The sequence below is a fragment of the Protopterus annectens genome, chromosome 3.part1 (assembly GCF_019279795.1).
Source record: "Protopterus annectens isolate FY-2018-M chromosome 3.part1, PAN1.0, whole genome shotgun sequence".
In the NCBI taxonomy this organism is placed as follows: domain Eukaryota; kingdom Metazoa; phylum Chordata; order Ceratodontiformes; family Protopteridae; genus Protopterus; species Protopterus annectens.
The window spans coordinates 856,333,335-856,359,373 of record NC_056732.1 but is presented as its reverse complement, the minus strand read 5'-3'; the positions used below and the strand labels follow the sequence as shown (position 1 = coordinate 856,359,373).

Here is a 26,039-nt window from a genome sequence, read left to right as displayed (position 1 = left end):
GCTTTATATTGCTTAACACATAGCAATCATGCCTCAGGTGGTGCTGCAGGGCTGCCTATGTCGGATGCACATTTTTATACTCCCTATACATTTTTGGTAACAGGTAGTGTCAAGTTAGACATCCCTTTTACTATATGTACACAAGTCGGAGAGAGGTATAATTTCCAGGGTTCCTACTGAGCCAGTGTATGTGCTATGAGTTGCCTCTGCCATGGCCAAAGCATACTGGGCACGCCTCCTTCTGCCTACTGGGGCAGGCTCAGGTTGTTCCTCCTCTGCATCATGCTCTGCCTGTGATTTCCTTGGTAATGGTGGGGGGCTGTTGTGCCCGGCCCTATGCTGCTCCTGCTGCAGCTGTTTTCACAGGATCATATTGTATAGCATAGCACATACCATGACTATTTGGGTACATGTAGTTGGTGAGTGCTGCAAGGCTCCACCAGATGTGTCCAGGCACCGGAACAGTGACTTGAGCAGCCCAAACACACGCTCTATTACATTTCGTGTTTGTGCGTGTGCCTTGTTTTGGCGTTCCTGTTCAGGTGTGTGTGCATTTCTGATGGGTGTCATCAGCCACGGCTCAAGTGCATATCCCCATTGGCAAATGTCTGGTACAGCTGTGACAGATGCTAGATATGGGAGTCATGGTAGCTTCCAGGGCAGCCAGCACACACATTCATTATTATGCCCTGGGCATCACACACAAGCTGGCAGTTGATGGAGGGGTAACCCTTGCGGTTATAGTAGGCCCTACCCCACTCACTGGCTGGTGCTTTGATGCAAATGTGCATGCAGTCTATTGCACCCACTACCTCAGGGTATTCCACTATTTGCTGGAAGAGATGTATATTGCTGGCCAATACCTCACAGGAATTGGGGAAATATGCATGATCACCGACATGTGCTGCCACGGCATTCAGGAACTGGTGCAGTACCCTAGATACTGATGCCTGTGAAATCCCCACCATATTGCCAGTTGGTCTCTGGAAGGTACCTGTTGCTAATATTCTTAGGCCAACACATACCTTGGTTTCCACTGGGATGGGTTCCCCTCTGTTGGTTCTGAGTGTGAGGCGTGGCCTGCACAGTTCAACAATTTGCTGCATGAGGTCTCTGTCCACTCTATAGCACTTCACTATCTCCAGCTCATGTAGCCCCTGGTAGGTTACCCGAGGCCTGTATAATCTTCTCTGTCTCCTCACTGTGGGTTGCTCAGCAGCATTTGCATTGTCACCACCCTCAGCATGTTGCATATGTTGCCTTATGACAGCAATGGCTGCCCCTAACATTCCTTTGTCTCAGTAATGCTTTTTCAGTTTTCACTTATATTAGCTTACTGCAGTGTTGCAGTGTGTTTGAGTAATACATACTGGAATGTTTTTGGCACCTGCTAGCTCTGCTAGTACTCCCTGGTTAACTTCCTACTATTTGTTGTGCTTCCTTTTCCCTTTGTTTTCTCAGGGGGCAATGCCTCGCAAACACGCACACACCAGATCACACGCCTGCACACATGCTTACACGGACTACAATTTGCTTACTCCTGTTAAAACGTGCGCTCACCGGCGCAAACGTGCTTACAACTGTTTACACAGCCTTACATGTGCTTACTCAGGCCTACCCGCACACTTACATGCACGCACACTCTTACTTAGGGTTTACTGGTGCGCACACACGCGCATGCACGCTCAGCAAGAAACTTTGGTGTTATCCACAGCATACACCTTCGATTTCTTGACTTTACCTGGCCTACCTGTTGACACACCTCTTTCACTATTATGTAAATGTAAGCTGACACATCTCACTCTGCTCCAATGAGCTGCACTCCTTTCATACACACCCCCTCGTGATGTCACCTATCTTCTACTTTGTTACTCCCCTTATCCTACTCCTACACTCCAGTGACTGTGCTCATTTGCTATGTGAACTTGCGATTCACTATCAGAACTCTCATTTGCATAGGATTGCCTACTAATGCTTAGTTACATCTCTTAGACTGAGCATCCCCCCTTAGCAACCTCTACTCGGTGGCCATGTTGTCTTCAGCCTGCCATTCCCTTGCATTGTAAATAAATTTTAGATATGAAATCCACATTTGTGGATCTTAATTATTCATTTTCTGCATTTTAGGGTGCGGCACTGTGCTACGGTTAAACTCCGGACATCAGGATTAAAAAATAAGTTATTTTAATTTTAATTTGCATCACTTCCCCATTGCCAATGGCCATATTTTTGCACATTGGCATGCTTCCTCCTGTGAATGCATGCTTTTTTTACGGCTTTCATGATTCCGTTTTGCTATTTGCAGTACCGTACTCAGTTATCAACTGAGTACATTTCTGCAGATAACACTACTCCTACTTGGACTGGTTCGGGTTTCCTGGATCGCATATTTACCTCATTTGCATGGCTTTCGCCTGCAATTGAGGTAATTTGCATATCCCAGCCCTGTCCATGTAGGACTAGTTTAGAGAGCTCAGTTGCATGCCCCTGCCAGCTGTTTCTGGATCGCTCAGCAGACATGTGGGCTTGCTGGAGTCTTACTCTACTCTTAGACTCCGTGCAAGCCTTCGTAAATCCGACCCTAGATCTAGGATATTGGTGCCCCTGGTGGGGGTGTGGATAAGTTGATCTAGGGCATTGGAGTTTATGAATTCCAGAAAGCTTTGAGCAAAGGAGTTGGTACATGAGTAGTTTTCCCAGTTAATGGTGGGGTAGTTGAAATCGCCCATTAGGGTGTTTGGTTGAACCCTAATATTTTCCAGTACATCAAGAAAAGAGGAGTGGGAATCCTGGGGCATGGTGGGGGATTGGTAGCAAGCTACAGTTTGGATTGCAGTTTTTCCCAGAGTTATTTGTATTTAGATAACCTCGGATGCATTATGCTGAGCAACTAGCCTGGAGGTGTGGATATCCTTAATGAATATAGACACACTTCCGCCTTTGGTGTTCCGGTCCAGGTTACATGGCTGAAAAGTGTGGTATGAGTTATAGCCTGGTAATGCAGGGGTGCTCTCTGGAGCCTTGAACCAGGTCTCGGTCACTGCACAGATATCGATGTTCTCCATTTTAAGATGTGCCTCGAGTGAGTGCATTTTGAAATTTAGACGTCTAGCATTGAGTAGCACCACCTTTTTGCTTGCCTATTCCTATTATGGTGGTGAATTTGTCATTTGAACCTTGCCTAAAAGGGCACTATAGGGGTGGCAAGCACCTTAGCCAGTGTCCAGAATCCCAGGGGTGACAGGTGCAGGCCATCTCTGGCAAAGCATCATGGTCTGTCGACCATGTCATCCCAGGCATACAGATACTGGATCCCTTTAGAATGACACCAGCAGCTTCGCCAATTGTTGAAGTCAATCATTTTTTCCTTGTACTACGGTATCATTCTGGGTGATGGCAGAATGCTACTCAGGGCTAGGGTCATACCTGTCGGGGATACAAGATCGGAGAGCTCTTCCATGTCTCTTTTCATGTAGTCCAGGGAGGTACGTCTCAGATCATTCACACCAACATGGACAATAACAGAGTCATATTTGTACTTGTTGTGGAGTGACCTGAGTGCGTGGGTTATGTGACTTCATTTCTCAATGAATTGCCATTGGTTTTTCAGAAAAAAAAACACAATTGTATGAGAAACAGACCAAAAATATGAGTACAAAATCTGGACTTTCTGCAAAAATCTGGACAATTGAGTTGAGAAATATGGTGCCCTATCATTCTCAGATCTCATGTCTCCCCTAAGATTACAAGTGGTAACATCCAAATTGATGGCACAATATAAGTATATGTACATATATTGACACGCTATCCATTTGTTTTTCCATCAGTAACACCAAGAATCACAACAACCTTGGGTCTCTTTGATTTTTCCACACATATATCAACCACTGTATAAGCTGTAATATACAAGGTTGTGTGCTTCCACACAGACAGGGCCAATTGATGGTGCTCACAGACTTGCTCATCCAAATGCAAACAGACAAATATGCTCAATAAGGGTATTTTTATTAGACAGATAGGCTACTAAACAATATTCATTTTCTAGGCTACTAGCTTCCGATGACACTAAGAAGCAATGTGACTATGCAGGCTTCCCAAGCCGTTGTTCAACACATGGCTTGGTTATGTCATCTAGTATTAAGTTCACCTGCAGCTCTACATAAATCAGACTTGTGCTGTGGAGTATGCATTAAGTACTGGGGTCTGTAGTCCCTGTACCGAGAAAGTTAGGGGTTCTGCTCCCACTGCAGTCAACTGTGCATGTGTGTGTGCATGTGTAAACAAAGGTAGAAATGTGTATTCCAAATGACATGGTTTTCCATTGTTTTGCTGCTTGCACACACATCTGTTCCAAGCAGTTCTCAAAACACAGATCACCCACATGTTCTGCTGATGTCATCTACTATAAGATCACTTGCCATCCTACTTCACTTGGACTTGTGCTGTAGCGCATACATTAAGTAGTGTGATCTGTAATATGTAAACCTAGATAAGTAGGGGTTCTATCCTTACTGCAGTCTACTTGGTGTGTGTGTCCCTGTAAAAAGTGTATATCCCACACTAACTTCTCAAATGGCATGTTTTTGCACTGTTTTGGTGCTTGCAGAAATATCCATTCAAAGCAGGCCTGCAAACTCCTATCTCCATGTGGCCTGCTGATGTCATCTACCATAAGATCACTGCAGTCCTAATAATGTCAGACTTGTGCTGTGGCTCATGTAATATTATGATTGCTAATATTTAAACTTAGATCAGAAAGGGGTTCTGTCCTCACTACAGCCAACCTGGTTTTTGTGGCCCCATAACAAAGGGTTATCCCACACTGACTTCTCAAATAGCATGGTTTTACATTGTTTTGGTGCTTGCACAGACATCCAGTTGAAGTAGGCCTCCAAATCCTTGCCCCTAATGTGACCTGCTAATGTCATCTACCATAAGATCACCCGCAGTCCTAGTAAAATCAGACTTGTGCTGTGGTGCATGCATTAAGTACAGTGATCTGTAGTATGTAAACCTGGGTAGGTAGGGGTTTTGTCCTCACTGCAGCCAACTTGGGTGTGTTTGTCTCCATAAAGAAGGGGGTGTAAGTATGTATTCCACACTAACCTCTCAACTGGGATGGTTTTGCACTGTTTTGTACTTGTGCAAACATCCAGTCAAAGCAGGCCTCCAAACTCTTGTCCCCCAATATGTGTCCTCCTGATGTCATCTATGTACTATAAGATCACCTAAGTCTTGTTAAAATTGGACTTATGCTCTGGCGCGTGTTAAATCCTGTGTTCTATAGTCTGTAAGCTTAGATAAATAGGGGTTCTATTCTCACTGCAGTTAACTATGTGTGCATGTGTATGAACTGTAGTGGTATGTTGCACAGAGCATTTCACAGGAGCCTATGGGACAGTGTCATCTCATCTTCCCCAGACTGCTGGTGTCATCAGTGATATCAGATTATTGTGTATATATATATATATATATATATATATATATATATATATATATATATATATATATATATACATACATACATACATATACTCACACATTTTATATATATATATATATATATATATATATATATATATATATATATATATATATATATACATACATACATACACACACACATCACAACAGGCCATGGTTACATACTGGCCTGACAGAGCGGTAGGTGTCACCTCTTCCTGTACAAGACAGATAGTGACATTCCTGGTATTGTAAGCACAACCACCATGACATCTATTAGCGATGGTGATGGACAGGTTGACACATTAATTCACACAGGAGCCCCCATGGACTATGATGTTTGTGGATGATATTGTGCTCTGTAATGAGAGTAGGGAATGGTTTTAGGAGACCCTGGAGAGGTGGAGATATGTTTGGAATGGAGAAGAATAAAGGTCAGCAGGACTAAGCCAGAATATATGTGTGTGAATGAGAGGGAGGACAGAGGAATGGTGAGGATGCAGAGAGCAGAGTTAGCTAAAGGCTATGATTTGAAATACTTTGGATCAACAGTTCAGAGTAATGGTGACTGTGGAAGACAGGTGAAGAAGAGAATATATGCAAAGTGGAGTGGGTGAAGAAGTGTGCCGGGAGTGATTTTTGAGATGGATATCAAGAAGAGTGAAAGGGAAGGTCTACAAGATGGTAGTGAGACCAGCTATGCTATATGGGGCAGACAGTGGCCTGACAAAATGTAACAGGTGTTGGTAGAGTTACAGATGTTAAGATTTGCATTGTGTGTGTGCTGAGGACGGACATGAGTATTAACTGTATATTAGAGTGTCAGCTCTGGCTGTACAGCTTGGAGACAGAGCCAGAGTGGTGGGATTGTGTTGATTTGGAAATGTACTGAGGAGTGATGCTGGGTATATTTGTAAAAGGATGCAAGGATGGAGCTGTCAGGTAAGAGGAAAAGAGGAAGGCCAAAGATAATGTTTATGGATGTGGTGACAGAGGACATGCAGGTGGTTGGTGTGACAGAGCAAGATGCAGTAGGACAGGCAGATATAGAAGCAGATAATTTGCTGTATTGAGCCCTAATGGTACCATCCAAAAGAATAGGAAGAAGATGATATCTGTGTTTGGAGAAACCCCATCTGTACACTTGTGGCAGGAGTGTACAGTAGGAGTATCTATTCACAGGTTAGTGTCTGGACTCAGTTTGGGCTTTAGCAGCGTGTTGTATTACCTGCTCTGGATTGTGTGCAGAGGCTATAACACTTTTCCCTCATACATGCAGAAACATCAATACACTATTTCAAATACAATTGGCTGCAAGGTCACAAAAGCAGTATTACCAATGCGAAAATATACAACTCCAAAAAAGTAAGAGTCATGCTGCTAAACCTTAGAAGTTCACTTCTTAAATTGTACTTTCTGTAAGCACTTTTTGTAGTGAAGATGTTGATGTCTGTGCAGTCACATAAACCTGGTTCAAGGCTGTAGTAAGCTATGCCTTCCAAACATCCAGACAGCAAATGGAAGTTGTGTGAACCACAGGAGGTGTTATATCTATTTACATATCTCAAGCACAAGGACATAAGTGACCGCCAAACACTGGATGTGTTCCTGTTAGGTGTACTCAAAGGTATCATATGGCTGCAAAACCTGGTGGGATTCAAGACTGTGACCAGAGACAGTCAAAGCTGTGCACAAACCCTATCGTAACTTGGCCATGGCCTTCAATACAATCCATCATTCAGTCTCAGTGAGAAACTAACCATGGTGAACATCAAATATTATGTTATCAGTTTATTTGCAAATGGAATCACAGACAGTCAATCACAGTGTGAGACTTCACCTCAAGCAGCAGACCTGTCACCTGTGTGGTAACAGAAGTGTCAGTGCTGTGGCCCCTCATGTTTGACATATACGTTTCAGCAGTCCTGAACAAAGCACAGGGCCTATGGCAAACCATATTTGTGACATTAATGACTGCTGACAAAATCATGGGTGTTACATCAACTGCACAAAAATGCATCAGCATTCCCTGTGGTAATAATAAATGTTCCTGCTTATTACAAAATAACCACGTGTACACTAATCCCCACTTCTGTATTGATAGACCTTGGAACACATGTCAACTGCAACCTGGGTCTACTGTGGGGAGATAGGCATTCTGCATCTTACATCTGATTAGCAATGGCATTATATTATTAGAAAAATATATTGTCAATCCCTATACTCATCCCTCATTGGCTGTATTAATGAATATAATCCTCCCTTTGATATGTATTGTACCAGACACCTGCACCAACTTGACAGACCTCAAACATGTTTGAGTAAAAAGACATCAGACGGTCTCCAACATGTCTTCTGTGGGCAGTATGAAGTAGCTGTCACTGTGTGCAGTATCACATAGCTATCTTTGAGGCAGATCATGTATACCTTACAGAGCTATCTGTGGCCAAAATTGTATGAAAATGCTGCACATCCATAACTATTATAAGACTGGAGCTACCTCTTCCAGGGACCACAATGTACATTATGATATATAGGACATGCTGGAGAGTGAGTGCATCTCTCAAAGGTTGTCACTCCTCTGCAGTATGCTTTAAGTCCACATTAAGCAGGGCACCTCATTACCTTGTTGAAGGACAGCTGGATGACTTGATGTGAAAATGTTATCTGCCTTGGATCACTACTGCTTATCTCCTGGACATGGGTAGTACTTGCTACACAAAATTTGGCCATGCATTATATCTGCCTTTGAATATTATATTGTTATGTAATAGCTATGCTTCTAATCACCATCAGGTCACATCCTATGAACCTCAGATCCTATGGTGATGTACTTGCAAACAGGAATATTATACTGTATTACTGTTCTGATGAAATTTGTCTTCAGTGCTGACATACAGTCCTGAGCTGTGAATCTGATAGGTTGACTTTGGATGTGAAGTTTGTACTAAACAATCATTACAGAGAAAGTTAAATAGTTTAATGAGACACATTTAATTGTCTGACTTCACAGCCCTTACAAAAGCATCCACTATAAAGTAGATAAATTATTATGTTTGCAGCTGTCTAAATGGCAATGTAAAATCTAAATGACAAGTGCAATTATCAGTTCAACAGCACAAATGGAGGTAATATAGTCATATTAATATAAGTGGCTGTGGTGGTGCAGCGGTTAGCATTGTCACCTCACATCAAGTGGCTTTCCAGTTCCATTCTTGACTGCAGCATCTTGTGTGTGGAGTCTGCATGTCCTCCCTGTGGCAGACTGTATTTAAAGACATGCAGGTAGGTGCGTGGGTGTGCCTTCACTGAAGGCTGGGCGCCGGCCCAGCAACTTGTCACTGTAAAAATTCACTGCTGATCATTAGCGGACCAGAGTTCCCCTGAGGTGTCCCCTAACCACAAAAAGCCAAAAAGATAGTTATAGTAATATTAATATAGATATTTAGCTTGTGCATGAGACATATACTTTTAGTATCCCTGAATCCAAAAGACATTCAACAGGGATTTGGCACAGTTATCATCACTTGCAAAGGGTGCTGTGTGGGGGTGCAGGAGGCCTAGGCTGACCCAAAAGGTTGTTGAGTGTGTGTGTGTGAATAAGCAAGGGAAGCAGGCAAGATGGACTATGTAAATTTTGCATGTGTGCCTGTAGGTACCCTCAATGTGACATTGGTTTGTGAGTGTCTGCATAAACACAGCCAAGCTCAGTGCTAGCCCTACATGTCTGTACATCAGACAGCTGTGAGCCATGTATGACAGAGTTGACAGTTCATCATCTCCACCCCTGAACATGAGAACTGGCTCTGCCAGGAGTTGCACTGGCATCTCCACCCCCAAGATCAGATATTGTGCTACTAAGTGAAGGTGAACAATGTCTGCTGGACATGCTTCCTTCATGTGAATGTCCAAGAACATGACCCCATGGCCTGCTACATCTTGGTGTGGATAGCACATTCCCTGCTGGAGCACTGGATGTACTGCCACTACAGGAGTGTGATCAGGCTCAGTCATGTTGGCTTTCAGCAGATGTAGCTGTTGACCTATAACAACAAGGCTGAAGCTCCCCTCCCAGCAGACATTCCATCACAGACAATGTGCGTTCCATGACGGATGCTCTGCGCACCCCCACAGACACATCACTTTTGCAATGTGTCCTTCAACCGATCCATGAAATCAACAACATGGTGGAGGTAGTCACGGCTGTCATATTATACTGCATTATAACTGCGCATTCTTCTGGAGTTCCTTTCTGAATGTGCATGTACCTCCATGATGGCCCTAAACATATGTCGAGTAACACATGAGACACCTGCAACAGGTGGGGGAGGGATAAAAGGCCTGCTTCAAGCATCCCTATCAATCCACCTGTGTGACACCTCATCAACAGTTTAGCTATGGCCAATGTCAGTCACTGAAGCTCTACTAGCTATATTTCCCTGGTCAGACTGGTTGAGTCTGGTGATAATAAAGAGAGTTGCTGGATGTCAACCTGTGTGTCAGAATCAGCCTCTGCAACCCCCGACTGTGCCTCAGTTTGCCCACCATCATCATCAGAGTCTGATGAGACAGTGACATCAGGTGGTGTACATCACACAGAACCACTTCCATGTTCACCTGTGATAAAAGGAAGGAAAACAGGAATGCTTTAATACCTGCATTACTGTGTTGCAATATATTTTAAGCAATTTACACTGGTGTCACTATTACAGACATTTATACCTCTCAACCTCTTAGAGCAAGAAATGGTGACAAAGCCATGAATAATGGCTGGACAAAGGCCCAAGAATAGGTACCATTGTGACATATTGCCCTTACAAACCTAGAAAGGTTATAGAATGACAGGTATTGCTTCACCGTGACATTTCTGAAGAGTATGCAGTCTGAATATGGGATCTCTGTCATTATATTATGTCTCCAATCATTAATGACTTGTCAATAGTTTGCAAGCCAATCACTATGATCTTAAATATTGATCAGAGGTTTGAGTCAAACATCTGGGTATTCAGCAAATATCTGTGCAGTTGAAAAATAAGCAGATAGTACAGCAATCTTTACAGCAGGCCTGAGATGGCACTTGAACAGATATGTTAGAATATTTCTACATTACTGACATAAATGTATTCTGCTTACTGACTGTAGGAGACCTAGATCTGTGAATTGCTGATGGCTGAAAAAATCAAAAGGAGAGGTAATGCCAATAGCACCACATTTAGTAGTATAGCAGGGGGTAAAACCTTAAATAATCTATATATACTGTAACTGCATTGTTAGCAAGAATGTGGCAGCCAAAATGAGCTTAAAATTTCAGCTATCTTAAATACCCCCACCAAAAAAAAAAACAACCTGATATGCATATAAACTATATACAGTATTGCAGAATGAATGCAACAGTATTCTCTTGATGTTCTAAAAAAGCATACCTGGAAGCTCCTCCTGAGATGCAGGAGTGGCACCCCCATCCAGAATGTACTGGCTAATGGATTGCTGGGGGCTGTCCGATGTGGCAATGTTTGCCAGGAATTCCTCATTGGTGGTGAGTGGTTGTTCTGCTGCAGGCCCACCACCAGTGACCTGATGATCAGGAGCCACTTCAACTGCATGCTTCCTTGCAGCATGAATCATGTCCATGGTTCTGTGTCTCACCTGCTCATAGCTGTGATTGTGTCTCCCAATTGCATTAAGGTTTTGGACCAATTTGTCCCACAGGGCTGCACATTTTGATATATTGGTCCAGCTTCTGGACATCAGGACTGCATGATGTTGGAGTAATGCTTCAATTATGTTGTCATTCTCTGCCTCAGAAAATGGGGGCCTACAGCGAGCGGGCATGTTGTTTACTGAAAGACAAAATAATGATAACACATATAAGGATCATATCAGTACAAAAAAACTGTGTACAGATAAGGCAGTACAGGAAAGCTCTCAGTATTCACCACTTGATTACAATTTAAAGATTCAACTGTGGTCAAAAGGAAACAAGGAGAGGTACAAAACAAGGACAGTAGCAATAGAAACATCCTTCGTTGTGCCACAGCAGATACTCACTTATGCTCACACACCCAATACAACAGTCCATTCTAGTTTGTACCATAGCAGAAACTCACTGCCCCCCCCCAAAAAAAAAACAAAAAAAAAACCAAAACAAAACAAAATAACAGGCTAATGGACAATTATGCTAACCAAATGACAGTGTAATGTCAAAAGTGCTATCAAAGGACCTATCCATGAAACAAATCTACATAGTTATCACACTGCATTATACCTTCGGCCTACTCTACATCCTCTGCACCTCTAAAATAGATGGAAAACATGGCCATGTCATAAGCACAGTTCTACCAAATGCTTGTTGATTTACTTCATATTATTCCTGAGTACATTCCAACATATGCATTATTTAGGTAACAAAATGGATACATACATACCTGATGGAGTACAATACTCCTCTGTCAAAATATACTGTTCTGAAAGAAATGATCTTTAAATTTCTAGTCTCCCACCAGGACACAAGTGCTCATCAGCAATTACATTCTGCTTGCTGAGCACACTCAAGCAAATTTGCAGTCTGCGGCCACCACTCCACCCATACAGTATAAGAAGGAATCAGTACTGCAAACTAAACAAGGATATACATTTTGAGCCTCAAGAGCATGGTCAGTCCACCCTGGCATTCTACTTGTATGTTTTGAGTGAAGCTATTACATTAGCAGTATTTCTTAGTAGTTCTCAGCATGCTATTAAAACTTGACTGTTGTAGCCTTGTGTCCTCCCCGCCACCAGCTAGTACAGTAATCCTAACTGTCCAATAGACAGTATACATTTAATTCAGATCCCTGACTAACTTAATCGTCAAGCAGCCCTCTCAGTGCTTTCTGCCTTAGTTGTTATCACTTGGAGGCCCACCTGTTTATTTGCATCTCTATACATTCCCCTTCATTGCTAATGTATCTCCCTACTCTAACCTGTTCACAAACCGGTTACTAATCAGCAAGTCAACGTGAAGACACATTCCCAACCTTAATAAACTTTGCTGACTCTTCTCTTCTTCACTTTACAGGTAGTTTGAATTATTACTTACCCCCTCTGAGGCCTTCACTGATTTCCACTGATTGCCTCTCTGGTTTCTTTACATTCCACCTAGTTTACACCCCTTGTGCCATCTCCCTCCCCAATACTAAGTCTATATTAGAATCCTGCTGAGCATGGCGCCATCTTTAAATTTATAGTCTCTCACCAGAACACAAGTGCTCTTCAGCAACTACATTCTCCTTGCTGGTAAGCCATTAGACCTCAGGAATTTGTTTAAAGTGTTCAAAGTGTTCAGATATGTAAAGTAATACTTACTTCTTTTTCTCATCTTGGTGGGCTTTGCACTGCCCCTCTGCCTGCCTCCTATTCCCTCTCGCACCCACTACCTCTACATTTATAGTAATCACAGCCACACCCACAGCTCACCTCACATCACCTCCACCAATCACAGCTCCTCAAGTCATATCACATTATACCACACCAACGTGCTCCACACAAAATACTCCCAATCACTCTTATTCCCACTAGGCATTTTTTTACATCACCCACACTACTTCCCCATCCATATATAGTGCAACCCTATAATTCCTATTCAGACCCCCCACCTAGAACCAACTTAAACGTTATAACCATGACTATCACACAACTAAGTCTAGTCTGTCTTCTCATAATTCTTTACAACACCACAAGTTATCACTCTAGCAATATCCCCAAACTTAGTAGCACAACACTACATTATGCACTCTGATATACAGACACCACACATTATAATAATATCTGCCCACAATTGTTCAAGAACTACATAACGGACCAATTTAGAACTAAACACATATGCTCTCATTCCTACTCCAAAAAAAACAATACTTTCTCACACTCCATACCAAACTCCAACATCTGTATCACCATTTTAACACCAGGCTTACCATTAGTGGGGGTATCCACCCCAACCCAGGCCCAAATCCATCCTGTCCAACACAAATGTTAGAACATAACACCCCCACTATCTTCATCCCTGGGCAAGTCAACAACAGCAACAAAACCAACCATCTTTTAATGCTAGAAGTATCAAAAATAAAATTCCTGAACTCCAGGCCACAATAGCACACTACTCCCCAGACATAGATGCTTTAACAGAAACCTGGCTAAATAAAAACATAGCTAACTCATAAGTTCTCCCTACCAGCTACAATATCATTAGACAAGACCACTTTGTAAAGAGGGTGGAACTGCCTTACTGTGCAAGTCCAACTTAACTGTACATCAATTACCAAACTCTTACCCCTCCCCCAATCTTCTTCTTTTTCCCAGTTAGGGGTCGCCACAGCGGATCACTTGTCCACTCATGATTGGCAGTGGAGTTTTACGGTGTCAAGATGCCAGCCCAGTGCCCACACACACACACACACACAGCCAATTTAGAGTGTCCAAACCACCTACAGCATGTCTTTGGGATGTGGGAGGAAACCGGAACACACGGAGAAAACCCATGCGACCACAGGGAGGACATGCAGACTCCGCATGGAAGGCACCCCAGCTGAGGATCGAACCGGAGAACCTCTCAGTGTGATGCGGCGATGCTAACCACTGCACCACTGCAGCCACCCTCCTACCCCTTCCCCAATAATTGGGACATACTTATCTCACAATTTCAACTTCACCCTTAAAAGGTCATCTGCACAATTGTGATCTATATTCCACCTTGTGATACACCTGCTAGCCTTGAAGACTTCTTATCCTGGTGTTCTTCCACATACTCACAAGAAACCCTTATTCTGGGGGACTTCAACCTAGTTTGGTTCACCTGTATATCAGAACCACTAAGTAATCTAATAAATCTCCATGGCTACCAACAGCTAGTCCAAATTCCAACTAGATGTGATAAAAAATCTAAAAGGGAATCCATCCTTGATTGGGTCCTAACTAACAACCCCACATTGTGCCCTCACACAGGCAGTCTCCCAGACACCTTAAGTGACCACAACATAATATACTTTATACGTAGTAGACCAATCATATGCAAAACCACTAACTATATATCCACTAGAAACAGAAAAAAAATCTCTCCTGAGGTCCTCAACACTTTACTCTGTAACTGTGACTGGACCCCCCTAAAAATCCACCCACTTGACCATGCTATAGCATATTTTAACAAAACATTTCTACAACACCTAGACACTGTTGCTCCATTGCGCAAAATCAAGGTTAGAACCTCTACAAACCCCTGACTCAGTAAAGAAACCAAACAAATCCTCAAGTCCAGAGACACTGCCTGACTTTACTATCAAAAAAACTAAGAAACACAAAGCCTAACTAAGTACCAAGAACTGCTCAACAATGCAAAAAAATGCATTAGGCTGGATAAAAAATCCTACTACACAACATTACAAACTAAATACCAACACAACCCCCCAAAATATTGGAAAAATGTAAACCAGCTACTAAAATCCATCCAAAAGGCTACCCCCAAACCAACCACCCCTGACACTAAAGTTCCCATCGAAACACAATTCAACTCCCACTTTGTGAACTCAATTCTATCCTTAGTATCACGGGACAGTTCCTTCCTCACTATCCCCCCCAACACAAACAACACTTATACAAGCTTTATCCTTAAAACAGTTTCCACCACTTCAATCAAAAGCATGTGCTCCAAACTAAAAACCTCATCAACAGCAGCCAACCTACTCCCCAGTTATTTCTTGAAACTCACAGCAGATGTTATTGCTATCCCAATCTCCACTCTCATAAACAGATCAATTGTGGAAAACTATGTGCCAAAACTCTGGAAAATATCCTATGTTACACCCATACATAAAGGCGGGACCTCCACTGAACTTAATAACTACAGACCCATTGCTTTACTCTCCCCCCTGGCCAAAATCCTAGAAAAATGCATCCATACCCAGATGCTAAACTATCTCCTAGACAGCAACATCCTGTCACCTACTCAGCATGGTTTCAGGACTGCCCATAGTACCACTACAGTCCTCCTCTGCTTCAGACACAGTAAACCATCTAAAAAATGAAGGCCTACAGGTGTCAACTCTTTTTTTGGATATGTCCAAAGCATTTGACACAGTCTCATATCAAATCCTGCTAAACAAACTAAACCAATATCACCCATAAAATGCCACTCCTACCTGGTTTCAAAGCTACTTAACTGACAGGTACCAAGCTGTGAAATGGGAAAATTCTCTCTCTCCTCAGCTGCCCATAACTATAGGAGTCCCATATGGTTCTATCTTAGCACCACTATTATTCAGCCTTTACAAATGACCTCCATACCTCCACACAGCATGCATCTATCATTCAGTATGCAGATGACACTACCTTATTCTGTGCTGCACAAAACATTCCCACCCTCCTGCAAACAATTCAACTAGCATTCTCTGATGTTGAAAACGACCTTACCAAAGCCCAACTTATCCTCAATCCAAAGAAAACTCAGCTTATGATTATAACCAGTTATAGCAAAAACACTGATAGTCAATTCACTATCTACTCCACAAATGTTACTCCAATCGCTCCAGTGGCACAGGCTAAGCTATTGGGAATAACCATAGAATCCCACCTAAAATTTGATAGTCATCTCAACTTAACAATTAAAAAAGTACATGCCAAACTGGGATCACTCTACCGTATCAATCCATTTCTTACAACAACACAAAATCAGCCATTGCTCGGTCCCAGCTTCTATCCACCCTAGTCTATGCATCTCCCATTCTGACTAATCTCAACAAAACTGAACTAAGCAAAATAGAAGCCTGCTATAACAGAATTGCCTGCTTTGCTGCAAATTGCTCATATAGAAATCACTGTATTGCTTTGAGACAGCTCCACTGGCTTGAACTGCCCAACCTCCTAACCTACAATCAGCTCTGCCTCTGTCATTCGATCTATTACCTCCCCAATAAGTGTCCTGCTCTCAAAAACCTAGTATAATATCACTCAGCCGAAAGGCCTCTTAGATCATCAAGCAAACTACTACTAGAAGTCACCAACAGCTACAATAGCTTTGGGGATGCGCTATATAGTAGTTCAGTGGCTAAAAAATGGAACTCTGTCCCCACTAGCTTTCAAAACACATCATCCAAAGCCTCCTTTACAGACCTCACCAGGCAACATCTCAGGCAAGGTTGGCAGTGCCATGATTGCTTTGCAGGCTAGTGAAAGAGGATAAGGTATACATACTAAATCTAGAGTACTTGATAATAGTTTTCAATCTTACTTACAAACACTGGCTAATTTAAAATGTATGTACTGTACCTGTGTACTATGTATGTATTCTACCTATGTTCCAAATTTCAGCTGTACACCACAAATCTATTAATTATCTTTATTTTTAAATTAATATTTTTTTGTTTGTTCTCTCCACTGTAACTGTTGATGTGCTGCATACCACTGTAAGTCTTTTGTAATTTGTGTGTATACTGATCATGTCTAAATAATTAAATGTATCTGTAATTTTTCTTTGTGGAGCTTTTCTCCCCGGGCTCTTGCTGAAAAAGGGCCTTTTCGGCTCAGAAACCCCCGTTTAATAAATGTAAAATAAATAAGTAGATAAATAAATAAAGTGTAACTGAGCTTAACTTATGAAATAACTCTCATCCACATTGGTCTGCCTAGTTACACATTTGCCTTTTTATAACAGTGTACTAATTGATTGCATCTGACCTAGCCGGTGCTTCAGAGATGCTAATTGCAGCATGCACTGCTGAACTGCATGCTAATTAACCAATCCTGTGGAGCTACTCAACAAGATACAAGGCATCAGAGTAGATTCCATGACCTTTCTTATATGTGGAGTGAGAAACTAGTGGAGTACAGATACAGCGCAATTGTGACAGATTGTTAGCAGCAGCTACATTTTACATACACTTGTGTGCTACAGGCTGAAGCTGATGTTGCTGCTGCTGCCAATAACCAGATACAGAGAGGATGAAGACTTTGAAGGCAGACAACACAGAGGAACTGTGAGACTTCTGGTAGCCTTGAGTCAGATACATAGCCAAATGCAGGGAACCGATTCCAGTGGAAATTAATGTATGTGCTGAAGTTAGCCACCGATACCCTTAACAGACTACCAGGGGATATGCTTGGTGTGTCATAGGCATCAGCATCCAGGATTTTCCAAACATTTCTGCATGCTATGCTACAACATGACAGAGAGCACATATATTTTACCATTAGTTCTGCGGAGTGGGTCACATGTATGCTTCAACTGTAGCATATATCACAGTACAATCCAGTAATGTGTGCCATACATCAGTCATGTACACATGTGAACACCTGGATAACAGGGTAGGGTCTACATTAACCATAAAGTCTACCACCCAAAAAACTGCCAAATAGGTGCAATGTCATGGGAATCATCTAGAACGTGTGCGCTGGCAATGTTTGCAGTTAGAATGACTTCTGCATGTGCCACATCTCCCAACTCTAGGAGATGTGTGCTATGGGGATATCTTCAAAGCTCACATAGGTGTGTATGCATGCTATGCACTGGAATCCTGGCTGATGAAACCCATTGCAGATGTGTGCTCACACACACACACACACACACACACACACACACACACACACACACACACACACACACACACACACACACAGACACACGCTCACGCACACGCACACACACACACACACACACACACACACACACACACACACACACGCACACACACGCACACACACACACACACACACATTAATGGGACATACAGTCCAACCTGTAATGCCATAGAACATGTTTTTCAGCTACTGCACTCACAGTGCCAGTGCCTACAAGGGCACCATTACAATCCATTGACATGTCAGTCAATGCTCATCGTATGTGCTATTCTATCCAAGTTAATATAGTGGAAATAGCTGCAGCAAGATCATCAAGTAGATGGGGAACACATCCTACTGACAATGTCAAGGTCACCACAGCCACAGGCAGATGATGAATCAGAGGAGTAACCAGCAGCAGGTGTGTTAGTAGGCAGACATAGGCATGCTCTGTATGCCCTTGCATTGGCTATGGCACAAGCCATAGCACACTGAATCAGCACCTAAGAGGCTAAAACCATCCTCCAACATACCTATACATTTGTACTAGGGATGTATTAGAGATAACAGTTCTCATCCATAACCAAATCAAACAGGCAGGATGCCAGCCATGTAGAGTAACCATACCAACACAGTCTTTTTAGTGCCATGTCAGACACATCTTTGCTTACCCACCCTCAAAAGAACAGTCAGTGCATGTTTTTGACATCCAACCTGTCTTTCCTTAGTTGGCAGCTGCATATCATATTATTCCCAGTTAATATCCTTTGAAATTGTAAATGCAATGCCATAGGATGGTGTACACACTGTATGTCCCAGACTACTGGACATATAAGTGATGACTGATCAAGAAACAGAGATGTAAAATAGTCATGTATATTTGCAAGCAAACATCATAATTGGGTGTGAAAATAGTAAGTGCAGTATGTTAAAAGTGAGACATTTCTCTACATGTACAGGTAACATAATATTTTATTACGACTGTACATTATTTTCAGTTTGTGTGCTGGACATCCCTCTCAACTATACAGATTTTCACAGAATGTTCAGATTTTGGATTCATATATTTTAGTCTGTTTCTCATTAACTTGTGGTTCTCTGGCAAATCACTGGCAAATCATTGAGGACAGAAGTCAGGAAATAATGGCACATATTTGAGTTTCAGACTTCATATCCTTCAGAAAAGTCATGCTAATGCATAACCTGTTATTCTATCACCTTTCTAAGTTAGTAAGAGTACTATTTAAAAAGTGACCCTATTTTTAGGCATTTGTCCATCCCATTGTTTGTGCCTCTGTCCAGATTCCTTGATCTAACAAGTTGAGAGATATAGTGCTGGATGACTGTTGATGCTTGCTACATAGGAGTACATTTGAAACATAGGATTAAGGCACACATCCTGTGTTTGGTATGTGCATTGGATGGTGAATTGGACTGTAGAACTATGTAGGCATATTTCCTGTGTAGTAACATAATCTACAAGTGTATGTGATTCACTGATTTTATTTTCTGCCTATTATCACTTGTTTTTATTTCAATATTTGAAGCCACTGTTTGTGCATTGCTGCACATTGCAGAAATGGCATCCGCTATGAGCAGCTGGATTGTGTGCACAGCAGCAGTGCACAAACTATAGAAATGGACCACCCAGGTAGCAGATGGGACCCAGACATCTAGAAATGGACCTGAAATGCATTCTCCTAATGTCAGTCTGCATAGCACAAAGCTGCTAAGTGTCATTGGGCTGCATGTAACAGTGAGAACCTCAGGATAAATATTAATGTAGTAGATTTTCATGTAACTTCTCCTGTGGCTGCAGATGTCAAGTGTCTGCCTGAAGTTCAGATAGCCCTGGATTCTGATACAAGGATTACAACTTGTATTTTACTAATGTGACCTTGCATTACATAGCAATGTAATTAAACATACACACATATTCTTTAATCCTTCTACTGACAACAGTTGTGAGTGTAGGACTACCATGGATAAAGTCCAGGTTTCTAATACAGCAGACATTTGTCTTCTTTCAGTGGTGTCCCACTTCACATTATAGTCACCATTAATTATAGCAGTTGACCTTGTATTTGTTATATCTTAAGTAATTTCCTGATGGATAACGCACTGATATTGTCAGTTATGTACTGATATGAAAATATCTATATTGGTTAACATCTCTTTATTGGTTCCCATCACCCAAAACATTGCCTGTGTTTGTGTGATGCTAAGCAGCATACACCAATTTCAAATGTTGCAAAATCCAACAGAGTATGTTCTCCATATATGTCATAACTGGAATTGGCAGGAAAAGTCATTATACATTAGTTTTATTCTGCATTAGACATGGCTGGTGTTTGGGGAGAACATCTGAGATTTCAGTCTCAAAGGTGCAGAAGTCCAAGGTGTTTTTTGGACTCCTAGTGAATGATAGTCCCTGGCTATTGCAGGAGCACTATCATGGGTCAGATCACAAATTGAATGCATGGAATAGTTTGGCCTGGATCAGTCCAGTGTTACCAGTACACCCCACAATGACTAAAAGTGCAGGAATCACTACCAAGACCTCAGGATGAGGAAGAAGAATACCCTTGATTGTTGGATCGAGGAATGTAGGACTGATGGCATTATACAGATGTGTAAGTATACTTTCAGGCACTGCTTGTAAGAGGTAGCAGCTGCATTTGTCATGATTGGTGTTCTTAATGGTATTATGTTGTGCTCTGTTATTTTTCCACAGCTATTGTGGATCAGTTTCTGAATGAGTGAGCTTATGAAAAAAGACTGAGAAGGCTGTGAGATGCAAGTGGTATGTATGTTTTCAAACAGTACTTTTATTTTAGTATTAGGAGTAAATACAACTTATTGTGGTAAACACTTGCATCACACTGAGTATGCATTTGTCCATTGTAAAGCAAAAGTATGCATGGATTAGTATATTAGGTAAAACAACAACACTTGTTTAAGTTAATATCAATATTGTAATGTAAAGTATGACCTATAAACCAGGGACAACAAGACCATGCTGCAGATTATTATTATAACAGTGAACCTGTATCTATAAGGCGTAAAAGGAAAGAGTGCCTACATTATGCTGAATTCCTAAGGAAAAGTGCAGTATTACATTAGTCCTTGCTTGTGGATTCGAAAACACTCCCAAAATTTAAAATCAGCTTTTTACAATATTGTTTTAGTTGTCATCAATAAAAATACAGTAGTGTTATATATTCATAATGATAGCATTAGAAGTGCAGACCTCTATAGCTTTGGCTCGTATGGCCTGCTGTCAAATGTAATCAGTGTACATGGAACATGCATATGTGCCATATATGCAACCATGAATGATTGCTGGATGTGATATGATCTCTACTATAGTTTGTCTGTGTTAGCAATGTAATAAAGGTATTTATTAGTGTTTGGTAGTGTTAAAAGTAAAATGTAACAGACTATAGTAAATTATTTATAGAAAGCTTTGTATATTATCTGTGTGGCTACTAATGTTCTTTTTTTCTCTCACCCCACCCCTTTTCATTTGTTTTTTTTTATGTATTCCTTATTGTATTATTATTTGTATTGTTATTATATTAGGTATATAATCATATTTATCATAATTATTTTTTTACTTATGTTTTGTTTATTATATATAATTTTCTATTGTTTTGTTGTTAAATACATTTTCATTTCTTGCTATTTATCATTGTGTTTGTAATTGAGTGACCATGGTGGTGCAGCAGTTAGCATTGTTGCCTCACAGCAAGTTCTCCAGTTCAGTCCTTGGCTGGGGTGCCTTCTGTGCAGAGTCTGCATGTCCTCCCTGTGGTCACGTGGGTTGCCTCAGGGTGCTCCGGTTTCCTCCCACATCCCAAAGACATGCTGCAGGTGGATTGAACACTCTAAATCGGCCCTAGGCATGTGTGTGTGCCTTCTGTGGAAGGCTAGATGCCGGGCTGGCAACTCACTGTAAAACTCCACTGCCAATCATGAGCGGACAGGTGATCCGTTGTGGCGACCACTAACCAGGAAAAGCCGAAAGAAGAAATCATTGTGTTTGTAATTATATTATTTATTATTTTTATATAAATGTATTATATGTTTACATTTTATTTAATGTTATTCTTTCCATTATTTTCTGTTATGTTTTATTTCATTATTGAATTTTAATTTTATTTATATTATTACTACAGTACGGCAGGGTAGGCCAGTTCCCCATGGCCTGCCTAAATTCCCTCCACTGGCCATAGCACTAAGGACCAGAATTTTTGGGCTGCAGCCTGGCAGCACCCACTCTGCTGCCCCTGCCCTACCTGAACTCTCAGGTAGTTCTGCCCCAGAGGATAGGCCTGTAGTTCCCTCTGGGAGCAGAGGCAGATAGGGTGATTTTGTCACCTGAGCTGAACTGCCAGGTCTGCTGCGTAGGATTATGCACAACACAACTGTTGTATGGCTACGCTGAGTGGAAACACTGCTCTCCATCATTGTCCTGAATAGCACAAGGACACACAGATGTCAGACACTGCAGCCATTGGTGCAGTGAGGAGACAGTGATGGCAGTCCAGCGGGTGAGGACTCGAGTCCTACTGTCACCATACATATCCATAAGTTCACAATTCTCCCACTATCACCCCAACTATGGTGTTCACCCCCTCTTGTGTCCTTTACCTACCCTGTCTTGTCTTATGTGTTGTCTGTCAACTAGTGCTTCTTCACCTTCCCAACTTGCCTACCCGACTTGCCTATGTCTCTTCCTCAACATTCCACTCTCTCCTTAATAAAATAAAAGGGTGCTTGTCCCCCCAAAAATATTGTCCCATACCTAACTGTCTATTTTGCACACGTGTCCACTTGACACACTTAATTTGGTCTAATTGGCCTCACAAATGCAATTATGTTGTTGTCAACCCTCTCTCTGAGGTGATGATCTAAATTCATCTAATAATCTTTTCATGTGCTCAGTTGTTACTGTTAAAGAAATGGACCATCATTCAATAATTATTTAAAGAAAATAAATAGGAAAGATAGGAAAGTGGTGAAATGGGAAGCAATCAGAGGGAAAAACAAAATGAAATGAAGGCAGGAATGTACAGGAAAGGTGTAGGTAAGAACCATACCTATCCATTTCTTCAGCAGTAACAACTGAGTACATGTACAGATTCTTAAGTGAATTTGGACTGTGACATCCAGAGAGAGGGGTGACAACAGTATAATTGTGTTGTGAAGCCAATTGGACTAAATTAAGGTCTGCACTTCAAATGCTATACTGATGATTATATAACAGTACTGTATTTTTTATTGATAAGCTAAAACAGTATTGTAATAAGCTGAATTTTAAATTTAGGGAGTGCGGCATTAGAACCCACAAGCAGTAATTACTGTAATACTCTATTTTCCTTTGGAGTACAACATAATGCAAACACTCTTTCCTTTTACATTTTATAGAGTCATGCTCACTGTTATCTGAGAATGTGCAACTGTTGCTTTGAGTTACAGACCATACCTCTTTACCTTTTAGAGCAGGATATCTTGACATATCCTAAAATAATGGGTGTACAATGATTCATGACAAGGAAATATTTTAAATATTGCTAGTATACACATGGGTAATTGTACAGGATTTGTGTTAACATACATTTTGACACTCATTTTTTATTGACCAATAAAATTTGCCAGACAACTAGAAATCTTACAATGAACAGACCAAAATAGTGATTCTTGAATCTGGGTATTCAGCAGAAATAAGTACAGTTGAAAGCTATGCTACAGAGTAATGCATGCATATCTGCTTTTACAGTTCAGATATGCATTGCCAAGTTCATACAAATATGTGATACAACTACTCATCTGTCTATAACTGTTAAGGCTGCAATAACAGTATTTTATATAATTATGCTTACATACCACATGCTTCTTGCATCCTGGCCAATCGCCTTACATGGAACCTACCATTTGAGACCCTCTTTTCTGCAGCTGTGAAAAGAGGGAAAAAGAAAAAAGCATTACAAATACCAGTTTTTACCACATTCAGTTTGAATATTCAGTTTTAATATTTACAAGTACATTGCAATTTCTGAAAGTGAGCACTGTCTGCATTTTGATACATTCTAAAAAGCTGTGTGCTGCTTACCATCCTGCAAGCACAGTAAAACAAGTGCATTGGTTTGCACGAAGGTTTGTATGCCCTGGACTAGAACCTAGGGCCACCTGCACTCCACTCCAGACTAACACTCAATACATGTTGCCACAATGTTAGTTACATGAGGTCATATATTTTAGTATTCACTGTTAAACTGATGGTATGATCATAGCACAGCCCTGCTTAACAGGTTTGCACAGTGCCCAGTGTTGCTCAGCAATAGCAATTGAAAGCATCCAGTTTCTATTTTTAGATGTCTGGGTCATGTCTGATGCAGGAGTGGTCCCATTGCGCAAACAAGGTAAGCATAGCCAAATGCCATTGCACATCTCACAAACATGGCAAAAGTAAAAAAAAAAAACATAGTAGAAAAGCCAAAGTATACAGATATAACTATTTCTGGCAGTTTTACTGGTGTTGCTGATATTTTTGTGGTATTCCTTATACAATTTGTGTTTAATAATCATTTAGAATGGCAGTCACTAAATAATGACAGACATTTTCATTTTGGACTTTATAATATTCAGAAAATGCATGGTAATGCATATCCTTTTATTCTGTCAATTTTCTAAGTTAATAAGGACAACACATCCATATGTCCCTATTTTCAGCCTTTGTCCCACTTTACTTAATGGCTTTGTACAGATTTCTTGCTCTAAGAGTTGAGAGGTATGGGGTGGACCATTGGTGCTCTCCTGTACACAGATTCAGTATCTGTGTTGTTCTATGAGGTTTCGAAGCCAGCACTACTGGGATGCACCACGAAACCTCACAACCATGCTGCGCATCATTAATATGCATTGCACATTGCCGATACCACATAGAGGCTGTGTACATGGATACACTTCATCTAGGCTCTACAGGGAGCCTACACAGAGTTTATTGATTCCTGCAGAAGTGCATCAACCCTATTCTTTTTGCTAATTCATTATTGGAAAAATTAGCATTGCTTACTATCACTGTTTTTCTCACATAGTATATCAAATAAAGAATTGTGTATGTTAAGCGTATTTTAAATAGTACAAAAAGAAGAATTTACAAACCTGAAAGATTTGCAAGCAGAATTATTTAATCACATAACCATATAAATATTGCTGGTATTCCTGAATTCTTGGACAGTTCACAACCTTTATTAACCACAGTTCAACAAGTTTTTTTTTTTTTAATTTTAGATGCACTGGCCAATCATTTTTTTTTTTGCCTCATTTAATTTGGACATTATTCATTATACAGACCCTCCCACCACTACCACTACTACCAGGATTCTGTGTGGCTCTTGCAAGGTTTCTTTCAATTTCTGATCAGAAAGAATGGCTGATAAATATATTAAAAGATCCCCATGTGAAATAGTATAAAAAAGGAAGCTTTTGATTAGGCTAAGGAAACAAGTTTAGAAAAAGGGAATTTTTGTGAGATTAGTGTTCCCTGCTTTAATAAAGTATACTCATAAAAGTTTGCCTTTAGTGTTCTATTTATCAGAAAAAAGCTTAAAGAACTGCATACTTTGAATATACCAAATTTTCCTCCAAGGGCAATAGACATCTTATAGTTTTTCCACTTTTTGTTTTTTGGAGGGGATAGGCCCTTTACCACTGGTTATACTTAGGTTCATAGGTAGGTACTAGGCTATTGGCCCAAAGGCCTAAGTAAGCCTAGCCAACAAGGTTCCCTGGCTTACGCCACCCAAGAAAGTCAATTTCCTGTGCCCCTGTTGAGCAGAGCCACAGAAGTGATCCCCTGGGTGTATTTCCTATTTCCCATCCACTCATCAAGATTTTTCTTGAAGAGTGCTAATGAGGAACTTTGCTTGATATAGATTGGTACCTTGTTCCAGAGTATAGGAAGTCTCTGGACAGGAATATATCCCTCC

The 26,039-nt window shown here is 41.1% G+C and overlaps 1 protein-coding gene across 1 annotated transcript in view; it reads right to left on the bottom strand.

Annotated features, from left to right (window-relative positions):
• The window catches only part of LOC122797729, a 131,290-nt gene that overhangs the window by 76,061 nt on the left and 29,190 nt on the right, over positions 1-26,039 (bottom strand). The window contains exons 2-3 of the mRNA XM_044066256.1: positions 23,935-24,003; positions 10,887-11,303 (exon numbers count right to left, since the gene is read on the bottom strand). Coding sequence (XP_043922191.1) covers positions 10,887-11,303; positions 23,935-24,003 — 486 coding nt within the window. The remainder of the gene's footprint in view (positions 1-10,886; positions 11,304-23,934; positions 24,004-26,039) is intronic.